The 23,485-nt window shown below is 46.7% G+C and overlaps 1 protein-coding gene across 2 annotated transcripts; it reads right to left on the bottom strand.

Moving 5' to 3' along the window:
* Positions 1-2,144: 2,144 nt before the first annotated feature.
* Ggt6 (gamma-glutamyltransferase 6) lies at positions 2,145-5,767 on the bottom strand. Of its 2 annotated transcripts, XM_048365691.1 has the most exons (4): positions 5,398-5,767; positions 4,087-4,289; positions 3,895-4,008; positions 2,145-3,598 (listed from the first exon to the last, which is right to left on the bottom strand). In XM_048365691.1, exons 1-4 carry the CDS (start codon positions 5,532-5,534, stop codon positions 2,571-2,573), a joined length of 1,482 nt encoding a protein of 493 aa, XP_048221648.1. In that variant the 5' UTR covers positions 5,535-5,767; the 3' UTR covers positions 2,145-2,570. The 2 variants fall into 2 exon arrangements, with proteins under 2 accessions (XP_048221648.1, XP_048221647.1); XM_048365690.1 differs by having other exon boundaries at positions 3,895-4,289.
* Positions 5,768-23,485: the final 17,718 nt, after the last annotated feature.

Here is a 23,485-nt window from a genome sequence, read left to right as displayed (position 1 = left end):
AACAAAACTGTGAGGACCCCAGGGCCAGGATCAGGCCTTGGGATTTCATTCTGAGTGTGCTGGGGATCACCGGTGGGTTTTACACCAGATTTGCATTTTAAAAAGATTATCTGGCAGCTGAGTGGGGGATGGGTTTCAGGCAAAAGAAGTCAGAAGGAAAACCTGTCAGAGACTACCATGATGAGACAATGATGATTTGCAAACTGATCGGACTTGGGTTAATTTGGAGATGGTTTGGGTGAAGCTGGACTGGTGTCAGGGAGAAAGGAATGTCAGGCTTAGTGTAACGGGGTAACTTGTGGAACCACTACTTGGGAGGATTTTGTGTGGCAGTGGTAATGGTGGGGTTGAGAGCTAGGTAGAGGAGTGCATGTCTGCTACCCTGCATTCAGGAAAGAGGAAGATGGAGAGTTCAAGGCTTGCCTAGGCTACATAGTGTCTCAGAACAACAGCAAAAAGCACAAATGAACTGGGCATGGGCCTAAGGGGTCGAATGCCTGCCCAGCTGGATCTCAGTGTCCACAGGGGGACAAATTCAATCATCAGGGTTGCCATTATGACTGAGATAGTCAAGCTCAAAAAGCCATCTTTCACTCCTTTGTGGAAGCTAGACATAAAAGACACCCATATTCACAGACCCGTATATACATGCATGTATACATTTACATGTGTAGGGTGTTAAATATGTATGCATAGAGCATGGTTCTAACAGACTATGAGAATGAAGGGGATGGGAAAGGGAAAAAGAAAGAGGGTAGACAATTTCTGCGTACACCACAGCTATATGCCAAGACAGCCTAAGGAATTTTAGTGAAATGTGTTGATCAATGAGAGGTTGAGGGGGGAAAGAAAGAAGGGTGAAACCCCTTAGTAAAATTAATACACACTCAAGAAAAAAGAATGACAGGATAGTAGAACGGGTTCTGTTGGTTGGGTGGTTAGGTGGGTACTGGAGGGAGTAGGGGTGAATGGGGGCAGTGGGGAGAGCAGAAGGGCTGCATGAGAATGGTCATGGTTGCAATAGTTTAACTGCAATGTGAAAAATAACAGTGAAACCTGTTAAAATTGTTTAAAGAAGGGGAGGGGGAGGGGATAGGTTGGGAGAGTGAGGGAAATGTTGAAAGGGGTGACATCTCTCAAGATGCAATGCACTTATAAACTGATTTGTTGAATGGTAACTCCTTTGTACAACTACTTAAAGATAATAAAAATATAACTTCTGGAAAAGAAGGGGAGAGGAGGATAAGGGAAAGCAATAGTGATGGTTAGTTTGATTGAGATACATTGAATGAATGTATGGGAATATTGTTTTAAAAATGAAACTCCTCTTTACAAGTAATATTTGCTAATCAAACATCTGGCACTGGTGGCTCATGCCTGTAATCTGAGCCACTCAGGAAACTGAGATCTGAGGATCACGGTTCAAAGTCAGCCCTGGCAGAAATACTTATCTCCCAGTTAACCAGTAAAAGCTGGAACTGGAGATGTGGCCCAAGTGGTAGAGGGCCAGTAGTGAGTGAAAAAGCCAATCAGAAGCCCAGTGCTGGTTGCTCCTACCTGTTATCTTAGCCACTCAGGAAGCCAAGATCTCAGGATGCCAGTTCAAAGCCAGCCTGGGCAAGAAAGTCTGTGAGACTCCGAACTCCACTAAACACACACACACACACACACACACACACACACACACACACGGCCAAAGCCCCAAACAAAAATCCTAAAAAAAAGTATAGCAAATGAGTGTGTGTGTGTGTGTGTGTACACGCATGTGCTCCTAGTCGCCAGTGCTTCTTGGCTTGAGAAGTTGTTTCTAAATGGCTGTGTTTAGAGAGATTTCAGCCCTTTCAGGGCCTGCTATCACTTTCCTTCTGCACAGCCAGCTCTAGTGTTCATACCCGGGTCTCTGCGGCACCTCCTGTCACCCTCCATTCCTGTTCCCTGCTTTCCTGTTCTCGAAAGTGAAGCGAAGAGATTTACTTTGTCAGACTTCAAGAGGCAGAAGGTGAGCAGAGCTGAAAGTGAAGCAGGAGCCAGCCCACGCCTCTCCTTGGGGGAGGTCAGTTGCGCTGCTGGGAGGAAGCAAGCCCTCCTTACAGAAGTCCCAAGGCTAGTGGGAAATTAACCAGAAGCAGGAATGGCATTTGGCATCCATCAGACTTAGTCTTCATTTTTTATTCCATTTCAGTTAAGAGTATGGCCAACAGGAAATGGGGAACTGCCCACCTTGCTCTCCATAGTCCAGAATCCAAACAGGGACTTGGCATTCTCCTGTTTGTCCTTCCTAAAGTGGATCTAAACTCAAGCCTAGCCCCAGGCCCACTGCTCTTTGCTTTCTATCCTCCAGCTTAGCTGATAGAAGAAGCAGAAATTCCATTCATTGGATAGACATGTGCTGTCAAGCAGAATTGAGCTAGGCGTGGATGCTGGAACTAAAGTCCAGGAATTGATCAGGGTCCAGGTTAGGGCTGATCCAGCAGCAAGCACCTAGGCTCCTTATGCATTCCATTCCAGTGCAGCACTCTTGCCCTCAAGCTCAAGATCATGCTGTCTCCGGCTGACCTCCTGCCTTTCCATTAGAATCCCTGGAAGGGGCAGCAGCCCCTGGGGACGCTGGAGACATGGGCGTGCTCCGCATGGGCCGTTGCCTGCAGCAGGGTCATGTGGCCACACGGGCTGGGGTTTTCTGTCGGTTCTTGTTGGACCTGATGTTGGTGCTGGGTTTGGGGCTCCGAAAGATGGCTGAGCAAGGCATGAGTCATGGCGGTGGCCCCTTTAGGGGTCCCTGAAGCCACCAGTCCTACCACATCAGCCTCTGGGTCATCCAGGCCGCCACGGAGAACAAGGGGGCATGCCCAGGCGCTGTGTGCAGGCCCTGCCACTAGCTTCCTGAGCAGAACCCCAGTGCTTGGGGACAAGTACCGAGCACCAAAGGCGCTGTGGAGTGAGGAGGTGAGCAGGAGTGTGGAGCCACCACTGTCCACGGTGGCCAGGATGCTGCTCGCTGGGTCCATTGGCAGGGGCTGCGGACAGGGGGCAGGGCTGGGCGTGCCAGCGGGCAGGGCAGCCTCCAGCTGGGCCAGCAGCTCTGGGCCAGCAGAGGGGCTAGGGGTGGTGAAGAGGATGCCCTGGGGCACAGAAAGCTGCAGCGCTGGCTCCAAGCTGGGCCTGGGCCAAGCTAAGGGCTCCTCCAGTCCTAGGTCTTTAGCCAGCAGACCCAGTAAGGCTTTGCCAGTGAGGTCCGGGTTGGGGGCGAGCGCTGCTCTGCGTAGCACAGCTGCCAGTTGGGGGTTGGTGGCTTGCATCCCAAGGCCCAGGGGAGTCCCATCGGCATGGCAGAGCAGCGGGCAGAGCCCCCTTGTGCCCTGGGCTGCCAGAGCACTGGCTAGGGGTGCGTCCACCTCGAAGCCCTCTTGAGCTAGTAAGGTAGGGCCCACCAGCAGGCGTGACCAGGGCAGGCAGCCAAAGCGTGTGTGGAGCAGGTGCAGGGCAGGCAGAGCCCCAGGCAGCTCCAGGCCAAGGGCCAGGGTCTGGGCTGGGCCTGCAGTCAGGGCAGTTGAATTTCCTGATGAGCTATTGTAGAAGAGTCCCCAAAATGTGGCACCTGCAGGAGACAAAAGGGTCGTACAGGCATCAGAGTACTAGCCAGGTTGGAGATCAGGGCCACCTAGCAGACCCAGGTGAAGGTCACTAGCTTGCTTGAAATGGAAGTTAATTGACTGAGCCTAGGATCAGGAAGTGCTGACCAGGCCTGGGGTCAAGGGTCACAGCCTAGGCTTGGGGCTTGTAACTCAAGTCCTGTGTCCTCGTCACTAGCTCCTCTTGAGGTCATGGACTGAATGCTGAGTCCCTGGCTAGGCCTTGGGTTGGGGTCTCTGTCCAGGGCTCTGGGTGACTGACCTAGCCCTGTGACGTGAGGGTGCACCACTGCCAGGCACAAAGCTGCTCCGACGCCAGCGTCCACGACATTCCCCCCAGCCACAAGCAGCTCTTGGCCCAGGTGGGAGCAGGTAGCTGCAGGAAGGAAGGGCCCGTCATGGGGAGGGGCTGGACAGCGGACCCCGCTCTGCCCTCTGTTTCCCCAGCACAGACCTGAGAGGCTGATGATGGCGCTGTGGTGGAACACGCCAGGGCGATGCCTGTGGCTGCTTACTGGGGGAGCCAGGGAGCCCCAGCTTCCAGCAGAGTAGCCCCTGCTTTGCAGTTGTCTCACAGCCAGGAAACAGCTAACAGCCAGCAGTACCAGGGCTGCTCCCACTCGGGCCCAGGCTCCGGGCAACCCACCAGCCTTGTTCCTGCAGAGAAGGGACTTCTGAACTGGAGCTAGGGGACGGGAATGTTTCCCTAAATAATTCAATTTCATGAGAGGACATGTTTCTCAAGGTAGTGGGCACAGCATGGACAAAGCCATGGAGGTGAGAAAAGGCTGGGGAAACTGAGGCTATTTTGGAAGAGAGGGGAGTGTGTGCAGTGGTTGGAGAGACAAGAGCTACCCAGAAGGAGGCCTCAAAAGGCTTGGCAGGGGGCTGGGAATATGGCCTACTGGGAAAGTGCTTGCCTCATATACATGAAGCCCTGGGTTCGATTCCTCAGTACCACATATATAGAAAAAGTCGGAAGTGGCACTGTGGCTCAAGTGGTAGAGTGCTAGCCTTGAGCAAAAAAGAAGCCATGGACAGTGCTCAGGCCCTGAGTTGAACTAGGACTGGCAAAAACAAAACAAAACAAAACAAAACAAAAAACCAAAAGGCTTGGCAGCCAGGTGCTAGTGGCTAACATCTGTAACCCCTCCTGTAACTCAGGAGGCTGAGATCTGAGGCGCTCTATTCAAAGCCAGCCTGGGCAGGAAAGTTTGAGAGACTCTTATCTCTAGTTAACCACCAAAAAACTGGAAGTGGAGCTGTGGCTCAAGTGGTAGAGCGCTAGCTAGACTTGAGTAGAAAAGCTAAGAGATAGTGCTTAGGCTATGACTTCAAGCCCCCAGTATCAGCATGTGTGTGCTTGCGCGCGCGCGCGCACACACACACACACACACAGAGCTTGGCAGACAGGGGGGAGGAGTCTGAGCGGCAGAGTTTAGTCAGGTAGAGCCAGGTACTAACCTGCCCAGCAAGTGTCTCCAGCGTTGGGGTGTGTGTGTGTGTGGGGGGGGGGTGTTGGGCCTTATGACAACTCTGTACAGCCCAGGGACTGGCTTGGTACAAGTGTCCCTTCAGACACATGGGACTTTGACTTGGCTGAGTGCTGGGGCTATAGCCTCAGGCCCTCCTCCCCCCTTCCTCCAGAAAGTCCCTGGAACCCAGCCAAGCCCAGGATTGCCTGGTTCTGCCTAGGGTCTCTGGAAAAGGGACTTACCAGCTTCCAGTGTGGTAAGCCAGGTGCCCAGCCCCCTCCCCGACTCACCCAGGGATGTCCTGGGGTCTCCTGGGGTTGGAGAACAGCAGTTCCAATATCTCTTCCTCTTCCTCCTCTTCTGACTCAGCGCCAGGCTCCCAGATCTGCAGCTTGTGATAGAGCACAGGCTCTCCGGAAGCTTCCATAGCTCCCCTTTGCTCCAGCCCTCTGCCTGCCAGCCTTCCCTGACAGATTCACTCTCTTTCTTAGCTTTGTGGGTGGAAAGTGCTTGGGCCTTGGGAAAGGGTGGGAATGGAGAACAGGTCTGACAGGGTGGGGCCAGGGAGGTTGCTGCCAGCCTGTTGTGGGAGGACACAGGGCTCTCTCAAATGTTCCCAGGTGGCTTCAGCAGGGGTCAAGGTCGAAGCACAGTGAGCCCTGCCCTGAAGTGTGTGTGTGTGTGTGTGTGTGTGTGTGTGTGTGTGTGTTGGAGGGAGGGGGGTTGGCTCTTTCCCTTCAGAGGAGGAGCCCATGGAGTCCTGGCCTCTCCAGAACTCTGGGTCTGTGGCTTTGAATTTCAGCTCCAGCCCAGGTGTTCACTCAGCAAGTTCTATTGGGGTTGGAGAGGATGGGGTAAGGAGGGCTCCAGGTAGGGCCTAGGCACAGAGGTAATTGAGCTTGGAAAGTGAAGGGCATTCCCAGGACTATCATGAGACACCTGTCCAGCAGGTGGAGCCACAGATCCCATCTCGTTCCTCCTGGGATTCATGGGGACCTGTTCCTGGGCAAACAATACTGTAAGAGCTCCACTTTGCAAAGTGGCCAAACACCTAGCATCAGTAGAACAAATGGTATACGTCAGCATGCAGTCAATGGAGTATGTGCAGCGGAGGGCCTGAGTGATCTATAACTGAGTGCCATGGTGGATGTGACTGGAGAAGCTGGAGTGGAACAGGCCAGGCAAGAGAGAAGGCACACTGCCTGCTTGCAATCCATGGAGAGAAAGTACAAAGCCAGTACTAGTTTGCCATCAGTGGCTGGAGGAAGGAATCAAGAAAGGCCTCTGTTCCCCCTACCCCTCTCTCTCATTGAAGTTTATTTAACACAGTCTTGTTTTTCTTTTTTGTTTGTTGTGAGGCTTGAACTCTGGGCCTGGATGTTGTCCCTGAGCGCTTTTGCTCAAGGCTAGCACTCTAGTACTTTGAGCCACAGCTCCACTACTGGCTTTTGGGAGGTTAATTAGAATTAAAAGTCTCAAAGACTTTCTGCCTAGGCTGGCTTTGATCTGTGACTCTTAGATCTCAGCCTCCTGAGTAGGAAGGATTACAGGGCCACTAGCTCCTGGCTTTAACACAATTTTTAATGTGAAAATCTACAAGTGAAGTGGCGTTGTGGCTCAAGTGGTAGAGTGCTGGCCTTGAGCTGAAAAGCTCAGGAACAGCGCCCAGGCCAAGTTCAAGTCCCTGGGCTGACAAAAAAAAAAAAAAAAGAAAAAGAAAAAGAAAACCTACAAGGAACAATTTTTATATCATAGTAAAACAAGTCTTTTGAAGAAGGGACTTGAGTTTCTCTGCTGGACAGCCATCATTTGTGTTGACAGTAAAGCTTCCAACAAGGTGAAAGGTCTCCCCTGCCTCCCACCACCCCAGTAGAGCAGTGTTCTCCCACGTTGCCATCTGAACATTTCTCCAAAGACATCCAACCCTCATAATATTCCTTGCTTGTGTCTGCCACGCTTAGACTCAAGTTAAATGATCATAATCGAAATGATGATTTCCAATCCATCAAGTTTTCATATTGGGAGAGTGGAAACTTGGCTCTCAGCGTCTACTTGGTATGTTTTCAGAACAGATGTGTGTGTGTGTGTGTGTGCGTGCATGCATGTAGTGTGTGCATGTGTGTGTGTTACTACTTGGGCCTCCCTTGATACTGCTAAGTCATTTTCACTGGCTGTTTCTAGGTAGAGTCTTGCTTCCCACCCAGGTGCCACATATACCTGAGCCTCGATTTGCCCACTTCTAGGCTTTCGGTTGGGTTTTTTTTAAAACTGTATTTTTTTGTCTTTTCTTTTTTGGTACTGGGGATTGAACCCAGGACGTTGCACTTGCTAGCAAACGCTTTGCCACTGAGCTACATCCTAGCCCTAGGCTTTCCATCTTTGTTAGGACCTCAGGTGCACACCACCTTATCTAGCTACCCTCCATACAGACAGAATGGCAGGACTTCTGCCCAAGCTGGACTGGCACCATGACCTTCTCAATCTTAGCCTCCCATGTAGCTTGGGAATGGTAGGCACACACCACTGCACTCTGCTGTGCGTTGAGACGAGAAGAGGTTGTGGGGATTTTGCTTCTCAGACTGGTTGGAGTTGCGATCCTCCTGTTCTCTGCTTCCCAAGTAGACTGTGAGCATGTGATACTGGAAGAGCGCTTCATCGTGAGCCGGGCGAGCGCAGTTTCCGGCCAATGGATTCTGGTTTCCTCATGGAAATTGGCTGGCGGCACCTGGAGGAGCTGGAACCAGAGAGCTTTTGTTTTTTTCCCCTTTTTTCTCTGTCTGCTCTCTGTCCTCACTTACACTACGTTTCTGCTATGGTCTGTGGTTGATAACCTCAATAGGAGTTCTGGTGGTTGGGTGTTTTGTTTGGGGAAATAACTTTTATTTGGGAAATGCTCCCTTGCCCACCATCAGGGCCTGGATTATAAGCTCTTGTAAGCAAAGTCACGTGTGTTCTGGGCTTTGGTGGTGCTTTGTAAATTCTGAGGTGCTTTGATCTTTCTTGTGTGGCCTGATAGCTCCCTGGAACTTTGCGTCTGTGTGTGATACATAAGCTCTGGAGGTGCTGAAGGAGCTGCGTTACTTCTAGAAGACTCCATGCAGTGCTGCTGAAGAAGGGACCAGATTTCAACTGGCAATGTGGATGGACGGCATTGTTTGCATTTGGGGACTTTAATTTCTGTGTGAGACCAAATTTTATGTGATACACTATCTGAACCTGTTTGGTGAATTTGTTTAGACAACCGAACTTGGCTCTATTTGACCTGGAACCTAGATGAGACGCTGACGTTCCTTCCATGTAAGTTGATATAATACCCTCGTGCATTTTCGGGGTATCTGGACATGAAGTTAGAGGTTTGTGAAGACCTTTGGTGGGTGGGAAAGAAGCATGGAGGGGTCTGCAGTGAGTGGGCAGAGAGGAGGCATTGGCGAGATCTGTGTTTTGGTCCAGCTGTTCATTTCTTTTTTTTTTAAATTAAATTTTATTGACAAGGTGATGTACAAAGGGGGTACAGTTACATAATAAGGCAGTGAGTACATTTCTTGTCATATTTGTTACACTCGCCCTCATTTTTCTTTCCCTTCCCTAGTTCAGGTAAGCATATGTATAATATTCAGTGTACCAAAAATCATATACAGTAACCATATAGGGTATGCCAAAGGAAATTCACCCAGATCATTAAATGTTATGACAACAATAGAATCCTCCTGTGTCCTTCTCTTGGAGTTCTTTTTGCTTATCCTCATCTTATATGATCATGTGTACATAGCTGTTAAGCTATTGTGATCCACTGATAGGTCTATCCTAGACCTTTTTATGTTTGTTTAGTAGTTGTTTGGTTTTAGATACATAATGTAAAGTCGCTGACCCAAACATGTGGAAATACCATTTGAAAAGAAGTTTGTTATTTTGCAGACCTGGTCTCTACTGTTCCTCCCACCTAACAGTCATATATCAAGGAGACCATGCGCCTTTGTTCTCTGTGTTCTAGGCTTGTCTTGCTCAACATTATTTCAAGCTCTGACCATTTCCCTGTGAATACCAAAATTTTATCATTTCTAATTGCTATGTACTATTCCATTGTGTACAGGTACCACATTTTTTGGATCCATTCATCTGTGGAGGGGCATCTGGGTTGTTTCCATATTTTGGCTATTGTGAATTGTGCAGCGATAAACATGGATGTGCAGATGTCTTTATGGTATCCTGAGACCTTTGTTCAGGATAGATGCCTAGGAATGGCATGGCTGGGTCATAGGGTAGGTCTATACTGAGCTTTTTGAGGAACCTCCATACTGTTCTCCAAAGTGGTTATACTAGTTTGCATCCCCACCAACAGTGGAGAAAGGTTCCTCTTTCCCTGCATCCCCTCCAGCATTTGTTGTTGCCCGAGTTCAGAGTATAGGCCATTCTAACTGGAGTGAGGTGGTATCTCAGGGTTGTTTTTATTTGCATTTCCTTTACTACCAGGGATGTTGAACATTTCCTCATTTTTCTTTGCCATTTTTATCTCTTCTCTTGTGAAGTCTCTCTTTAGCTCCTTTGCCCATTTCCTAATTGGTTTATTGGGCTTGGAGGGGCTTAGTTTTTTGAGTTCTCTGTAGATGACAGATATTAGGCCTTTGTCTGTTGCTGTGCTGGTGAAGATCCTTTCCCATGTGTCTGGCTGTCTTTCTAGTTTAGTGGCTATGTCTTCAGCTGTGAAGAAACTTTTTATTTTGAAGTCATCTCATTTGTCGAGACTCTTCCCTATCTGTTATCCAGTTGTTCATTTCAATGACTTTTTTTTTTTTGGCCAGTCCTGGGGCTTGGACTCAGGGCCTGAGCACTGTCCCTGGCTTCTTTTTGCTCAAGGCTAGCACTTTGCCACTTGAGCCACAGCGCCACTTCTGGCCATTTTCTGTATATGTGGTGCTGGGGAATTGAACCCAGGGCCTCATGTATACGAAGCAAGCACTCTTGCCACTAGGCCATATCCCCAGTCCCAGTTGTTCATTTCAATAGCAGACCTGACAAATGTCTGAGGTCAAAACCCTACGGTGTTTGAAAAACAAAGTAATCTTACCACGTTAATAAAGTATTCATTTGCTTGAAAAGAAAAACAAACAAAAAAGTGCAACAGCTGTTGGAAAATGGAAGCAGTAGACATAGTAAAGAGAGATAACTAAAAACTCAGGTGTTGCAGGTAAACAACACACCCCAATGAAGTAAATTTGTTTTCACTGGTAGGGACTCTGCCAGAGAATGATGGCAGCACAGCATGTGACAGTGTCAGGGATGTAAGGTGTAGCAGCGACACTCAGGTGAGACAGAGCAGTGGTTCCCGCAGTGCGGGGTGATTTTGAGCACTGGTCCTGTATCACCTCTGAGCCAGTTCCTCAGCAGCTCTTCCCACTCACTTCATTTCCCCACCCACTTTCTGTGCCCACAGAGCTTTCATAAGCTTGTTTTCTAGCCAAGTCTGGCAGAGTGTATCTTTTGCATTTAATCAATCACATGGGTGGATGCACATACTTCAAGGCATGCTGAGAAGAAACTTACTTCACCTAAAGGTGGACATGGAAGCAGGGGGAGATAGAAGCAGTGCCCCAGCACATTGGACACTAGCTTTGAGTCTCTGAGAAGGCCAAGAGGGCAGGAAGGACATGTGCCTCATCCTGATGCTGCTGGTTTGCAGAAACTGTGCTAGGCATAGGCATAAGAGGTTAGTGCTCTGGCAGGGTTTTTTTTTGTTTGTTTGTTTCTTTTTTGGTCATCCGTGGCACTTGAACTCAGGTCCTGGGTGCTGTCCCTGAGCTCTTCAGCCCAAGGCTAGTGCCCTACCACTTGAGCCATAGTGCCACTTCCAGTTTTCTGGTGGTTAATTGGAGAAAAGAGTCTCACGGTCTTCTCTGCTTATCCTGGCTTCTCTCTCTCTTTGTCTCTCTCTCTGTCTCTCTGTCTATCTCTCTCTCTCTCATACACACATACATACATATATATATGTACACACACACACACACACACACACACACACACACACACACACAGTGCCTGTCCTGTGGCTTGAACTCAGGGCCTTACTGTCTTGCCTGGCCTTTTGGCTGTCACTTTACCATCTCTACTCTGGCTTTTTACTGGTTAGTTGGAGAGAAGAGTCTCAAGGATTTTTCTGCCCAGGCTGGCTTTGAACAGCAATCCTCATATCTCAGTCTCCTGAATAGCTAGGATGACAAGCATGAGAGGTGCCCCTAGCACCTGACTTCTTTTCTTAATAGTGCCCAAGCAGTGGCAGGCAAGATGGTGCACTAGACGTTTCCTCCGTACAACTCCGTGGTTGAGAAGAGGCAGGAAACTAAAGGAGAGAAAGAGCAAGGTTCTGAAAGGAGAGAGGGAGAACACTTGGGAACCAACAAAGGGGACAGGGGACAGTAGCAAATCATGGCAAAATAGAAAGAAGATGGACAAAAAATAGAAAAAAGTCTGCAACTCCAATTGTAACTCCCTTTGGTGCAGGGACCACTGAGGACACAGAGCCACAAGTACAAAGTATCCAGATGGCTGTGGCAATTCCCGCTGATGGGTAGTTCTATTGTGGGATGATCCCACAGGCCCCACAAGCTGTTGGGATTTGGTGTTGATGGTGACTGTTCCTGCAGGGCAGGCTTGCTTTGGAGAAGAAAACATTTTGTTGCTACCCTTATCTCAGAAAGTTCTACTGAGGCATCCATTGAGAGAAGGCCTCTTGTTTGAGGGTGACTTTGAAAACAAGGAATAATCACAGTGTGAAGAGGCTTGGAACACCTTGCCACACAATGTCTGGGCAAGAGAGCACCACAAGAACAGGCATGGAGAGGGTCTGATGGATGCCCCCTGAGAAGTTGAAGCAGTGGGAAGCTTGGGAAATAAAAGGGGTAGTGAGGAGGCTGGGAATGTGGCTTAGTGGTAGAGTGCTCGCCTTGTATGCATGAAGCCCTGGGTTCGATTCCTCAGCACCACATAAACAGAAAAGGCCGGAAGTGGAGCTGTGGCTCAAGCAGTAGAGTGCTAGCCTTGAGCAAAAAGAAGCCAGGGACAGTGCTCAGGCCCTGAGTTCAAGCCCCAGGACTGGCAAAAAAAAAAAGAAAAAAAAAAAAGGTGAAGTGATCAGAGGCCCTGCCCTTCCTGATGAGGAACAAGTCCCATTGCCAGAATCACTGGAAATAGAGTACTGAGAGCAAGACTGGGGAAGTGAAGCTCCTTGTGTCTAGCGGTAGCTTCTTGTACACAAAGAAACGAAGCTTCTAGAGTATAAGCAGCCCAGAGAAGACAATCAACCTTCAAGTGACCCAACCATTTATCTGCAAATATGAGTAACCTGATGCACTAGGATGTATAAGACATTCCACCCAGTTTTCCCCACCCGAGTAGTGCTGGGGATCAGGCAGGGTGCTTGTAAGAGCTGCATACGTGTGTGGGTAACGAGCTGTACCCACAGTCCAGTAGAGAGGAAGCACAGCGCAGCCCTGCCACTACATAGTCCTTTCCTGAACATGAAGAATACTTCAGCCGAAAGTCTACAATAGGTAACTAAAACTTGCAAGCAATGCCTTGGCCTTAGAAGTCTAACTTCCAATGCAGAAACAAAAGAAATATTTAAAAATGAGGCAATATAACACATCCAAAAGTCAACAGTTCAATTCTAGACAACAATGATAGTGATGTGGAGGAATCCCAGACAAAGAATTTGAAAGAATGATTGTAAGAATGTCTAACAAAATTAAAGAGGATATGAAATGATCTTTTCTGTATTTTCTAATTTTGGTATAAAATCTGCCTTGTCAGATATGAGTATAAGTACTTCTACTTGCTCCCAGCCTCCATTTGTTTGGAAAGTCTTTGTCCTTTCAGTTTAAGTCTATTTGTTTTTGTCAGGAAAGTATATTTCTTGCAGGCAACAATGGTTGGGTATATATTTTACTGTAATCTACCAATCTGTGTTTTTTTGATAGAAGAAAGAGACCATTAACATTTAGTTATTATTAAAAGATGTGTAGTAAGCTGGTTTCTGGTGGCGTAGCTACTCAGGAGGCTGAGAGCTGAGGATCATGGTTCAAAGCCAGCATAGGGAGAAAAGTCTGTGAGATCATTACCTCCAATTAACCACGAGAAAACTGGAAGTGGAGCTGTGGCTCAAAGTGGTAGAACTCAAGTCCTGAACACAAAAGCTCAGGAACAGTGCCCAAGCACTGATTTCAAACCCTAGGTCTAGCAATTCATCATTTTGTTGTTGTTGTTGGTGGTGGTGGTGGTGGGGTGTGTGTGTGTGTGTGTGTGTGTGTGTGTGTGTGTGTGTGTGTGTGTGTGTGTCCATCCTGGGACTTGAGCTCAGGGCCTGGGTGCTGTTCTTTAGCTTTTTTTGCTCAAAGCTAGCACTCTATCACCTGAATCACATCTCTACTTCTGGCTTTCTAGTGGTTCATTGAAGATAAGAGTCTCATTGACTTTTCTGCCTGGGCAGCCTTCAAACCATGATCCTCATAGCTCAGCCTCCTGAGTAGCTAGGATTACAGGCATGAGTCACTGATGCCCAGCTCATTTTCTTGTTCTTTTTTTTTTTTCTTCTCTTTTTTTTTCTTTGCCAGTCCTGGGCCTTGGACTCAGGGTCTGAGCACTGTCCCTGGCTTCTTTTTGCTCAAGGCTAGCACTCTGCCACTTGAGCCACAGCGCCACTTCTGGCCGTTTTCTGTATATGTGGTGCTGGGGAATCGAACCCAGGGCCTCATGTATACGAGGCAAGCTCTCTTGCCACTAGGCCATATCCCCAGCCCCATTTTCTTGTTCTTGTAAGTGTTTTTGACTCCTCTCATTCTACAAATGAGGAATGCTTTTTCTTTCCTCATTTACTTATCTAGTAATCTGGCAAAGTTAAGTTTTCCCCTGTTTTTTCACAGTTGCATTTGTCATCTTTTCAGTGTAAAGGTTCCCTTTAGGTATCTTCTGCAGTGATGACTTAATGGTCATGAGTTCCTTTAGCTTTTGTTTCTCCAATTATGAAGGATAACTTAACTCTGTACAGTAATCTAGGTTGACAGTTATTTGCTTTCAGGGCTTGAAATACATCTTTTTATGATGTCCTTTCTTTTAGAGTTTCTGTTGAAAATTCTACTGCCATTCTGATGAGTTTGCTTTTATTTGACTTGGCTTCTCTTTCACATATAGTATATTATTTCGATGTTCTTTCCTTGTTCTGCACACTTAGCATTTCAGTTTTTCAATTTTAATATGTCTTGGAGCAGTTTTTTTCCTCTGGTCTTGTCTGTTTGGTGTTCTAAAAGCCTCTTGTACTCTGGTGATCATCTCTTTCTCCAGATTCAGGACTATTTTGGTTATTATTTTATTGAATACCTTTCTATGCTTTTAGCTTGTATCTCTTCTTTTCCTATGCCCAAGAAAACTTGATTTTTAAAATAGGTCCCAACCTTTTACACTGTTGGTAAGAATGTAAATGGTACAACTGCTGTGTAAGTCAGTCTGGAGATTCCCAAAAACTAAACTTAGAATTGCTCTATGATCCAGCTATATCAGTCTTGGGCATTTATCCATAAAAAGACATGTGCACATTCATATTCATTGCTGTACTGTTTACTGTAGTCAGGTTACAGAATTAGCTCAAATGTAGATAAAAAATGTGATATATATATGTACACACACAAATATATACACATGTAGCTATAGCAATAGATAGGTAGATATCTATCTCTATGTGTGTATTTATGTACTTATGTATGTATATACGTGTATATGCATGTATATGTCTGTCTGTTTGTCTGTGTATGTATAACCTAATCTGGAAGAATGATCTTATGTCATTTGCAGAGAAATGAATAAACCTGGAAAATCATGTTAAATGAAGTAAGGCAGGTTCAGAGAGACAAAGAGTGCATGCTTTCTCACAGGTGGAAGTTAGAGCTAAATTATAAATATATGTAAACATATACAGGGTCACATGCACATATATGCAAATATTAACTAAATTATTGTACATGTAGGGGAGGATTCCAATGGTGTAACTCCTTGGAACAACTAATAGTTTAACATAATGAATACCAGGAAGCCGGAACATGTGTTGTTTGGGGGTAGGTGTCAGAAAGAGGGATCAGACAAATGGAGAGAGGAGATTGAGTCAATGCAGTCACAGTATTCAATATACCTGGGTGAAGCTGGAACCAGCTGAGTTGAGGGAACATATGGCGTTGGGAGAGATGGTGGAAACTGACACTGATCAAGATGCACTCTGCGTGTAAACTGACCTGTTGAATTGAAACCTCTTTGTACAACCACTTAACGACAAGTAAAAAAAAAAAATAGTGGTCTCAGAGACCTTCAGTGCTCCTCAGCTCACTACTCCTCTCTTCCTGCTTGGGGTTGAGACATGCTGAGTTACACTGTCCGTCCCCACGCAGCAGCCCTTTCCTCTCACCAGGACTGTTCTTGTTCTTGTTTCTAAGATCCACCAGGGCTCTTTCTGCAAAGGTCACTGCTGTTCTTGTCTCCACCCAGGTGGAGGCCATGCTTGTTCATCGGCGCTACCACTGCGTTTTCACTATTTGAACTCTGACTGCTTCCTTTGTCTACTGGATATCATCTCTGAGCAACTCAACTGTTGCTTGTGATTCCGTCCAGATGTTACTGCTGCTGTTTCTTGCCAGGCTACTAAACACCAGCGTCTTTCTTTTTCTGCCAGGGGCTCGCTCAGATGTCTGGCCCCCTTTTTTATGCTGTCTATTAGAGTCACCAGACTTGCTTGTCCCTTGTTAGAAAGGCAATTGGGAATTGATCCTTAGGAGGGACCCATGGAAACACAGACGCTGAGAGAAACAGAGGTGTCGAAAGGGAAGTAGGAAGAGCAGTGCTATGTGAATTTCTTGGTCACCAGATGGACATTTTGAAAGGAGCCCCACAGGCTTGCGTTGTGTGTAGGCTAGAGTTGGGCTCAAGGGAAGGGGAAGCTCTGAGCAGGTGACAATGGTGGCTCTCTTCCTTTCTTTGAAGAACATGTCGTCTATTCCTGCAGACTCCCCATTGGGATATACGACCTTGGGCTTGGAGAAAAATGATCTCTAAGTGGTAGACTTAACCTACAGTGCCCTTTTTCTTTTCTTTTTGTTCCAGAACTGGGCCTTGAATGGAGGGCTTGGTGGTCGTGCTTAGTCTTTTCACTAAGTCTGATGCCCTACCACTTGAGCCACAGCTCCACTTGTGGCATTGGCTGGTTAATTGACAGAGCAGTTTCAGAGATTTTTCTGTACAGGCTGACTGCAACCCTGGATCCTTCTGTCTCAGGCTCCTGAGTAGCTAGGATTATAGGCATGAGCCACCAGTGCCCAGTAACAGTGCCCCTTTTCAATTGAAGTCTTTTTGTAAGCTGATGGGATGGCCAGAGTACCTGGCCCACTTAGGACATTCCAGATATTCTGCTCTGCCACTCTAAACCGTTCTGTCTTTCCTCTGCTTTATCCTACCACTGTCCATGCGGTTGCTGCCAGCCATCATACATGACTAGCCGCCAGTCAAAAGAAAGTGGCTCATGGCTTGTTTCTGTGAAGACTTTCTTCACATTTTAAACTTCACTGGATTTTTTTTTTGTCTTTCTAAGATGCTTCCTGAGGAATTAAACTCCTCTTCTGGTTTGCTTTTAAAGCATCTCACTCTGTGCCTCTGTCTACTGCTCTCTTTGACATATTTACCATTAGGTTCTCTGCCTTGAGGGAAGTCTTTTATCTCCACAAATATTCCTTGTGCTGCCAGTTAATATCCATGCTAGCTCATAAGTCCCCAGGCCATCAGAACATCAAGCAAGCCCCTCTAGTTTGGGAGTGTCCCTTAAGTTGGTTTCACAACTTTCAACCTCTAGGGACCTTATCAAAGAAAAGAGGCCAATTCCTTGTTTGTGAAACCTTATGAGCTGTGCCCCCACAATGGCATAACTACCTCACCTCCTCCAGTGGCCCCGCTGCACTGCCCTGCAGCCGTCTCCACGCAGCAGTGCCAGGAAGGGGTCACGGTGGGCTGAGAGGGCACACGGGGGTCTGTGTCATCCTGTCTCTACCAGATTGTTATCCCTTAAGGAAAATTGTAATTATCCAATGGCTAAAAGATCAGGAAGCACTTTTGATTATAATACACGTATAGATAGGTATTGCTTTGTGCATTCGTCTATCAAGTGTATGCAAAAAACATCATTTGCCCCAGGAATCCCAGAAAACAACTGACTAGTTATTATGGTCAACTTTCATTTTTGAGCTCAGTATTTTTATGTGCACCTCAGTGTTGGTATGCCTGAAATAAAACTTTTGCCCATATGTGTGAATATTTTTAGGATGATTCTTAAAATGTGCTATTATAAAGTTAACATGCAAAAGCTGCTGTCACACTTAAGAAAACTGGTTATCTCAATTGTGTGTAATTAAAATGCTAGCATTTAGAAATTAACTCTCAGACAGGTGTCAGTGGCTCAGACCTGTAATCCTAGCTACTCAGGAGAATGAGATCTGAGGATCACGGTTCAAAGCCAGGAAAATCTGTGAGAGTCTTATCTCCAATTAACCACCAGAAAACTGGAAGTAGCGCTGTGGCTCAAGTGGCAGAGTCCTTGAGCTGAAGAGCTCAGGGATATCGCACAGGCCCAGAGTTCAAGTTCCATGACCAACAAAAAAGTAATAATAATAGAAATTATCTCTCTCAAATTAAAGAAAAATTGGGCCATTTTAAGCTCACGTGGCAAAAAGAAGCTTGAAATTTGGTAGCTTGGCATACCGTTGTAAGTAGAATTGGGATTTCAGTTGCTTTACCATATATGAGTCTATTAACAAATATGTTTTTGTAAATTGTTATTGTACACAGAAGCAGGTTATGATTACTTTTCTTCCTGGGCTCTCATTGAAATGTAAGGCTCTAATTTTATTGGGAAAAGAAAAAATTGTCTAGGTTTAAAAGTTTAATGGGCCAAATGACTCGGGCCTATAATTTTAGCTACACTAGGAGGCTGAGGTCTGAGGTTCGTAGTTTGAGGGCAGCCCAGGCAGCAAAGTCCACAAGACTCTTATCTCTAGCTAACAGAAAACTCTAAGTGGTGCTATGACTCAAAGTGATAGAGAGCTAGCCTTAAGCAAAAATGCTCAGGGACAGCACCCAGGCCCTGAGTTCAAGCCCCTCAATCAGCAAAAAAAATGTTTACTTCAAAATGCAAAATGGAAAGAAGAAACAGAAAGAAATAAGCATATAGAAAAGACAGGAAGATATGAGCATATGTTTCTGGAGTGGAAAATTAAAAGAAAATGAATGGCTTTGTAAAGTAAGCTTGGTTTTCAAAGATGGTCCCAAAGTGGGAAAAGTGGGTAGGACAGAAAGAACAAAAACATAAACAAAGCCCAGGAGGCTCAGAAGAAAGTTACGAATGGTAGTAGTAGATTTTGGAGTATATAAGAGATGGAGTTTTATGAGTGTGTGAGTGCTGCAATTTAAAAGGTTATTTAGAGATGTCGCTAAAGTCAACTTTAATGTATATGAAGAGTAAATGTGAACCAGGTGCAGGTGGCTCATGTAATCCTAGCATTCCTGAGGGATGGGAGCACTAGAGAAGCTGGCAGGTTATACTGGGCTTGAATCATCTGAGGGTGGAGGAGCTATGAACTTGTAAGCCGAAGAGCGATTTAGACAGCCCCAAAGGCTGGAAATCGAAAGGGTAAATGATATGTAGATTGTACCGTGAGAAACCCTGTCTGGGTGGGTTGAAGGGAGGAAGCCAGGGTTTCTCAAGTATAGGCCTCGGTCTACTCTTGGTGAGAGCTGTGATTCAGCGGGTCCTGCACATCTGTATAACCTTTATTTATTTTTTTGGCCAGTCCTGGACCTTGGACTCAGGGCCTGAGCACTGTTCCTGGCTTCTTTTTGTTCAAGGCTAGCACTCTGCCACTTGAGCCACAGTGCCACTTCTGGCCGTTTTCTATATCTGTGGTGCTGAGGAATTGAACCCATGGCTTCATGTATACGAGGCAAGCACTCTTGCCACTAGGCCATATTCCCAGCCATATCTTTGTAACCTTGAGTCCTGTGCATATGTGCAACCACAGGTATCTCTCTGCATGTGATCTGGAGGTTGAGCACATATGCGTGGACGTATGCAATCTGAAGTCAGATGCCACTTTTGTGGCATCCTATTTTGGAAATATTAGCCAGGCATGGCTTTGTGAGGCAGAACAGTGCTGCTTATGGACAGAATAAGGTGAACTAGCTGGAAGAGCATGCTCTGTAAGCCCTGGGCCTGCGTACAGAGTGCTGTTGTGCTGCCACCCTGTGGGCTGCTGCTACGGTGGATGAGTTTGTGAACAGGAAAACCTTTGAATAAAGGCTGGCCTCTAGTCCATCATATGCACGCGTGCGCATGTGTGTATGTATGTATATACATATATATATAAATATTTCCATGCGCAAATTGGAGAAAAGGCTCCCAAAGAGAGCACAGATGTAGAATTTGCACCTAATTCTCTACGTCTACAACAGGGCTGCCTTAAAAATGTTCTGCTCTGGGGCTGGGAATGTGGCTTGGCGGTAGAGTGCCTGCCTTGCATGCATGAAGCCTTGGGTTCAATTCCTCAGTACCACATACACAGAGCTGGAGGTGGCACTATAGCTCAAGTGGTAGAGTGCTAGCCTTGAGCAAAAAGAAGCCAGGGACAGTGCTCAGGCCCTGAGTCCAAACCACAGGACTGGCCAAAAAAAAAAGTTCTGCTCTTAGTAACACTTGAATGAAAACTTATTTAAGGGAGAGTATTTTTTTAAAATTTATTTTTGTACTTTTTGGGGCTTGAACTCAGGGCCTACACACTGCCTCAACTCTTTTACTCAAGGCTAGAACTCTGTTACCTGAGCCATACCTCTTGTATCTAAGAAAAGAAAAAGAGGATAAAGGGGAAAAAGAAAAAGAGAAAAAGGGGAGCTCTTGGGAATAGCAACCAAGTCTCCTACAACCTGGCTGAAGGGGAAATGGTACCCCTCCCTTACAACGTAAAGACATATTAGGCAGAAAACGTGAAGTCGGGGGGCGGGGGTTGCAGATAGAAGCGCAGTGTGATGGAGGCGGGCGAGTGGTGTTATTTATTTATTTTGTTGTTTGTGGGGCTTGAACTCGGAGCCTGGGTGATGTCCCTGAGCTCTTTTGTTCAAGGCTAGTGCTCTACCACTTTGAGCCACACACAGTTTCACTTCCAGTTTTCTGGTTGTTCATTGGAGATGAGTCTCACAAACCTTCCTGCCCTGGCTGGCTTTGAACTTCAGTCCTCAGATCTCAGCCTCCAAGCAGTAGCTAGGATTACAGACCTGAGCCACCAGCACCCACTGTGATTTATTTTATTTATTTTACTATTGTTAAGGCAGTGTTATGTTGGCTGAGGAGGCTCAAGGTTTCAGCAGCATCTGTGTCTGCCAGGAGCATTAGTGTCAGAGCTGGCCTTGGCTCAGGTGCTCTCTCTCTCTCTCTCTCTCTCTCTCTCTCTCTCTCTCTCTCTCTCTCTCTCTGTCCTGGAGCTTGAACTCAAGCCCTAGGCAGTGTCCCTAGCTTCTTTTTGCTCAAGGCTAGCACTCTACCACTTGAGCCACAGTGCCACTTCCGGCTTTTTCTGTTTATGTGGTGCTGAGGAATCCCAGGGTTTCATGCCTGCAAGGCAGGCACTCTACCACTAGGCCACATCCCCAGGCCCTGAGGCTCTCTTCTGAGACTGCCCAGTGCGTTTGTTCAGGGGGAGGGGAGGTGAGGGGAGATGCTTCAGGGTGTCTGGAGCAAGGACAGTTTTCAGACATGGCTGTCAGGGGAAAGGTGAGTGCTCTCAATTTTATTGTCCATCACTATGCAATGGAAATAACTAGACTGCTTCAAAAGTTTTTTTTTACTGTTAAGTAAATATGTGTCCCATATTTTTAATTCAACTATAGATTGTTGCCAGTACCACCACGGGGAAAAATATTCATTGGGCTACAAATGACAGTTGCAGTCAAAGTGGTATCATGGGGGAACATGCCAGAACATGCTTGTAATTATAGCACTTGGGAGGCAGAGGTAGAGGATCCTAAGCTGGAGGCTAACCTGGCTATGCAGTGAAACCCTGTCTCAAAAAAACAAAAAACAAAACAAAAAAAACAAAAAAGAGAGGAAGGAAGGAAGAAAGAAAAGAAAATACAGCTCCACTCCCAAAACAAGGATTTCCTGAAGTCAAGTGCTATTGTGCTGAAGGCTGGTGAAATGCCAAATTTTCATTTAATAAATTCCACTTTGTCACCTAACATGCAAATATTATTTCCTCCAAATGAAAAGTATGACAGCATGGGGAGATTCCTGCTAACCTGGCTGTGCTGGCTTCAAACCGTGATTCTTAAATCTCAGGCTCCTGAGTAGCCAGGATTACAGGCATGAGCCACCAGTGCCTGGCCCTCTTAAATGTTTTTTGGGTTTTTTTTTGCCAGTCCTGGGCCTTGGACTCAGGGCCTGAGCACTGTCCCTGGCTTCTTCCCGCTCAAGGCTAGCACTCCGCCACTTGAGCCACAGCGCCGCTTCTGGCCGTTTTCTGTATATGTGGTGCTGGGGAATCGAACCTAGGGCCTCGTGTATCCGAGGCAGGCATTCTTGCCACTAGGCTATATCCCCAGCTCCCCTCTTAAATGTTTTAACATTGATATATTATGTACCCAATAATTCTACTCACAAATTATTCTAGCTCTCCTCCATCTGGCTTCTGTTCCCATGTTTCCATAATTATGGGAAGATTGCTTTATAGCTGTTGCTCTTATTAAGGTTTCATTTATAAAATTACACACACACACACACATACACACACACACACACACACACACACACACACACCCCTCTACAGGGCCAGTGTCCCAAGTTTCCTATTACTGTTGTCACGTGTGTCTTGTGGCTGGGATATAGCTCAGTGGTGGAGCAGATGCTTGGCATGTGTATGAACTCAGGCCCTGAGGTATGGCCAGGCATCAAGAAAACAAAAACAAAAACCTTAACTGTTCTCTCTATATTACTGATTCAGTGAATCCAATTCAAATGGCACTTGTTGAACTGGCTTTGTTCCAAGACCTCCGGGATGGGGGACAGGTTCACCAGGGCAGTCAGCTGACCAGTCTATCTGCTGGGGACCAGCCATGCTCCAGGCCCCACTCCCAGAAGCCCATGGGGCCCCACATGTGATGCTCACAGCTAGCAGCCTCCGACAGGCACTCCTACTAGACCTTGCTCCAAAATTTTAAGCATGGCTGGTCTAAATCTTTCATCATTGCTGCTTGGACTCTTCTGTGAAATGTTTCCAGTCAGGCTCACACAACATGGCTCTTACTACAATAATTGTCAAACAAGTTAGCCTTTTAAACTTAAGGGATACCAGGTAAGCCTACCCTAGAATATATTTCTTTTTATTTTTGCTTTTGCCAGTCGTGAGGCTTAAACTCTGGGCCTAGGTGCTGTCCCTGGGCTTCTTTGTGCTCAAGGCTAGCGCTTTACCACTTGAGCCACAGCACCGAGTATTGGACTCATAGACTCTACTGCTAGGGCTGGCTTTGAACTGTGATCATCAGATGTCAGCCTTCTGAGTAGCTAGGATTAATGGTGTGAGCCACCAACACCCTGGCCTATAAGGCATTTGTTCACAACCTCTTTGTTGCTTAAATTTGGCCACAAAGGGTCTTACTGACATTAATTTCTACTTTAATTGCCTGTTACTCTTCCCCAATGCAGGATCAAACCAAACCAACTAGTACCTCTCATACTGGCAACCAGGAAAGACAAGATAGGACAAGATAGGACTCATCCTGATGATGAGGGGCTATTCAAAGACAGCTGAGAGAAAAAACCAAAAAAACTGATCTGACCAGGGGGAGGTATTATCAAAATTCAAATGGAGTCATTTGTGTCCATGCTTCCAAAAGTCGCTAGAGAAGTTGAGATGGTTCAAAAGCATGATTGCCTGGCACTGAAGTCCAGGCCTGTCTGTGTTCCAACTGGCCAGGAATATGTACTCCATCTTATGTTCCTCTTCCTCATGCAAACATGTTGCTCATGTTTTAACGTTTGTTTCCTCTCATCTCCAGGCTAAACCTAGAAATGATACAACTTAAGAGCTGAATCTACTAGACTCTGAGCATAGCTATGCATCCTCAACACAACTGTCACTGGTATGACCTCCAAGGGGCACACCCTTCTACACAGCCATCTGGGTTGCCCACGATCTGGTTCCCAGCTGTCCTCCTTGACAGAAAGCAGCAAGCCCTGGAGACCACAGGCCTAGGCCTAGGACCCATACCCACAGGAAGTGTGTGTGCAGGTGTGTGCGCGCACATGTGCGTGCTGACTCT

Source organism: Perognathus longimembris, chromosome 17, assembly GCF_023159225.1.
Source record: "Perognathus longimembris pacificus isolate PPM17 chromosome 17, ASM2315922v1, whole genome shotgun sequence".
In the NCBI taxonomy this organism is placed as follows: Eukaryota; Metazoa; Chordata; class Mammalia; order Rodentia; family Heteromyidae; genus Perognathus; species Perognathus longimembris.
Note: the sequence above shows the minus strand (reverse complement) of the source record. Positions and strands in the feature narration are given on the sequence as shown.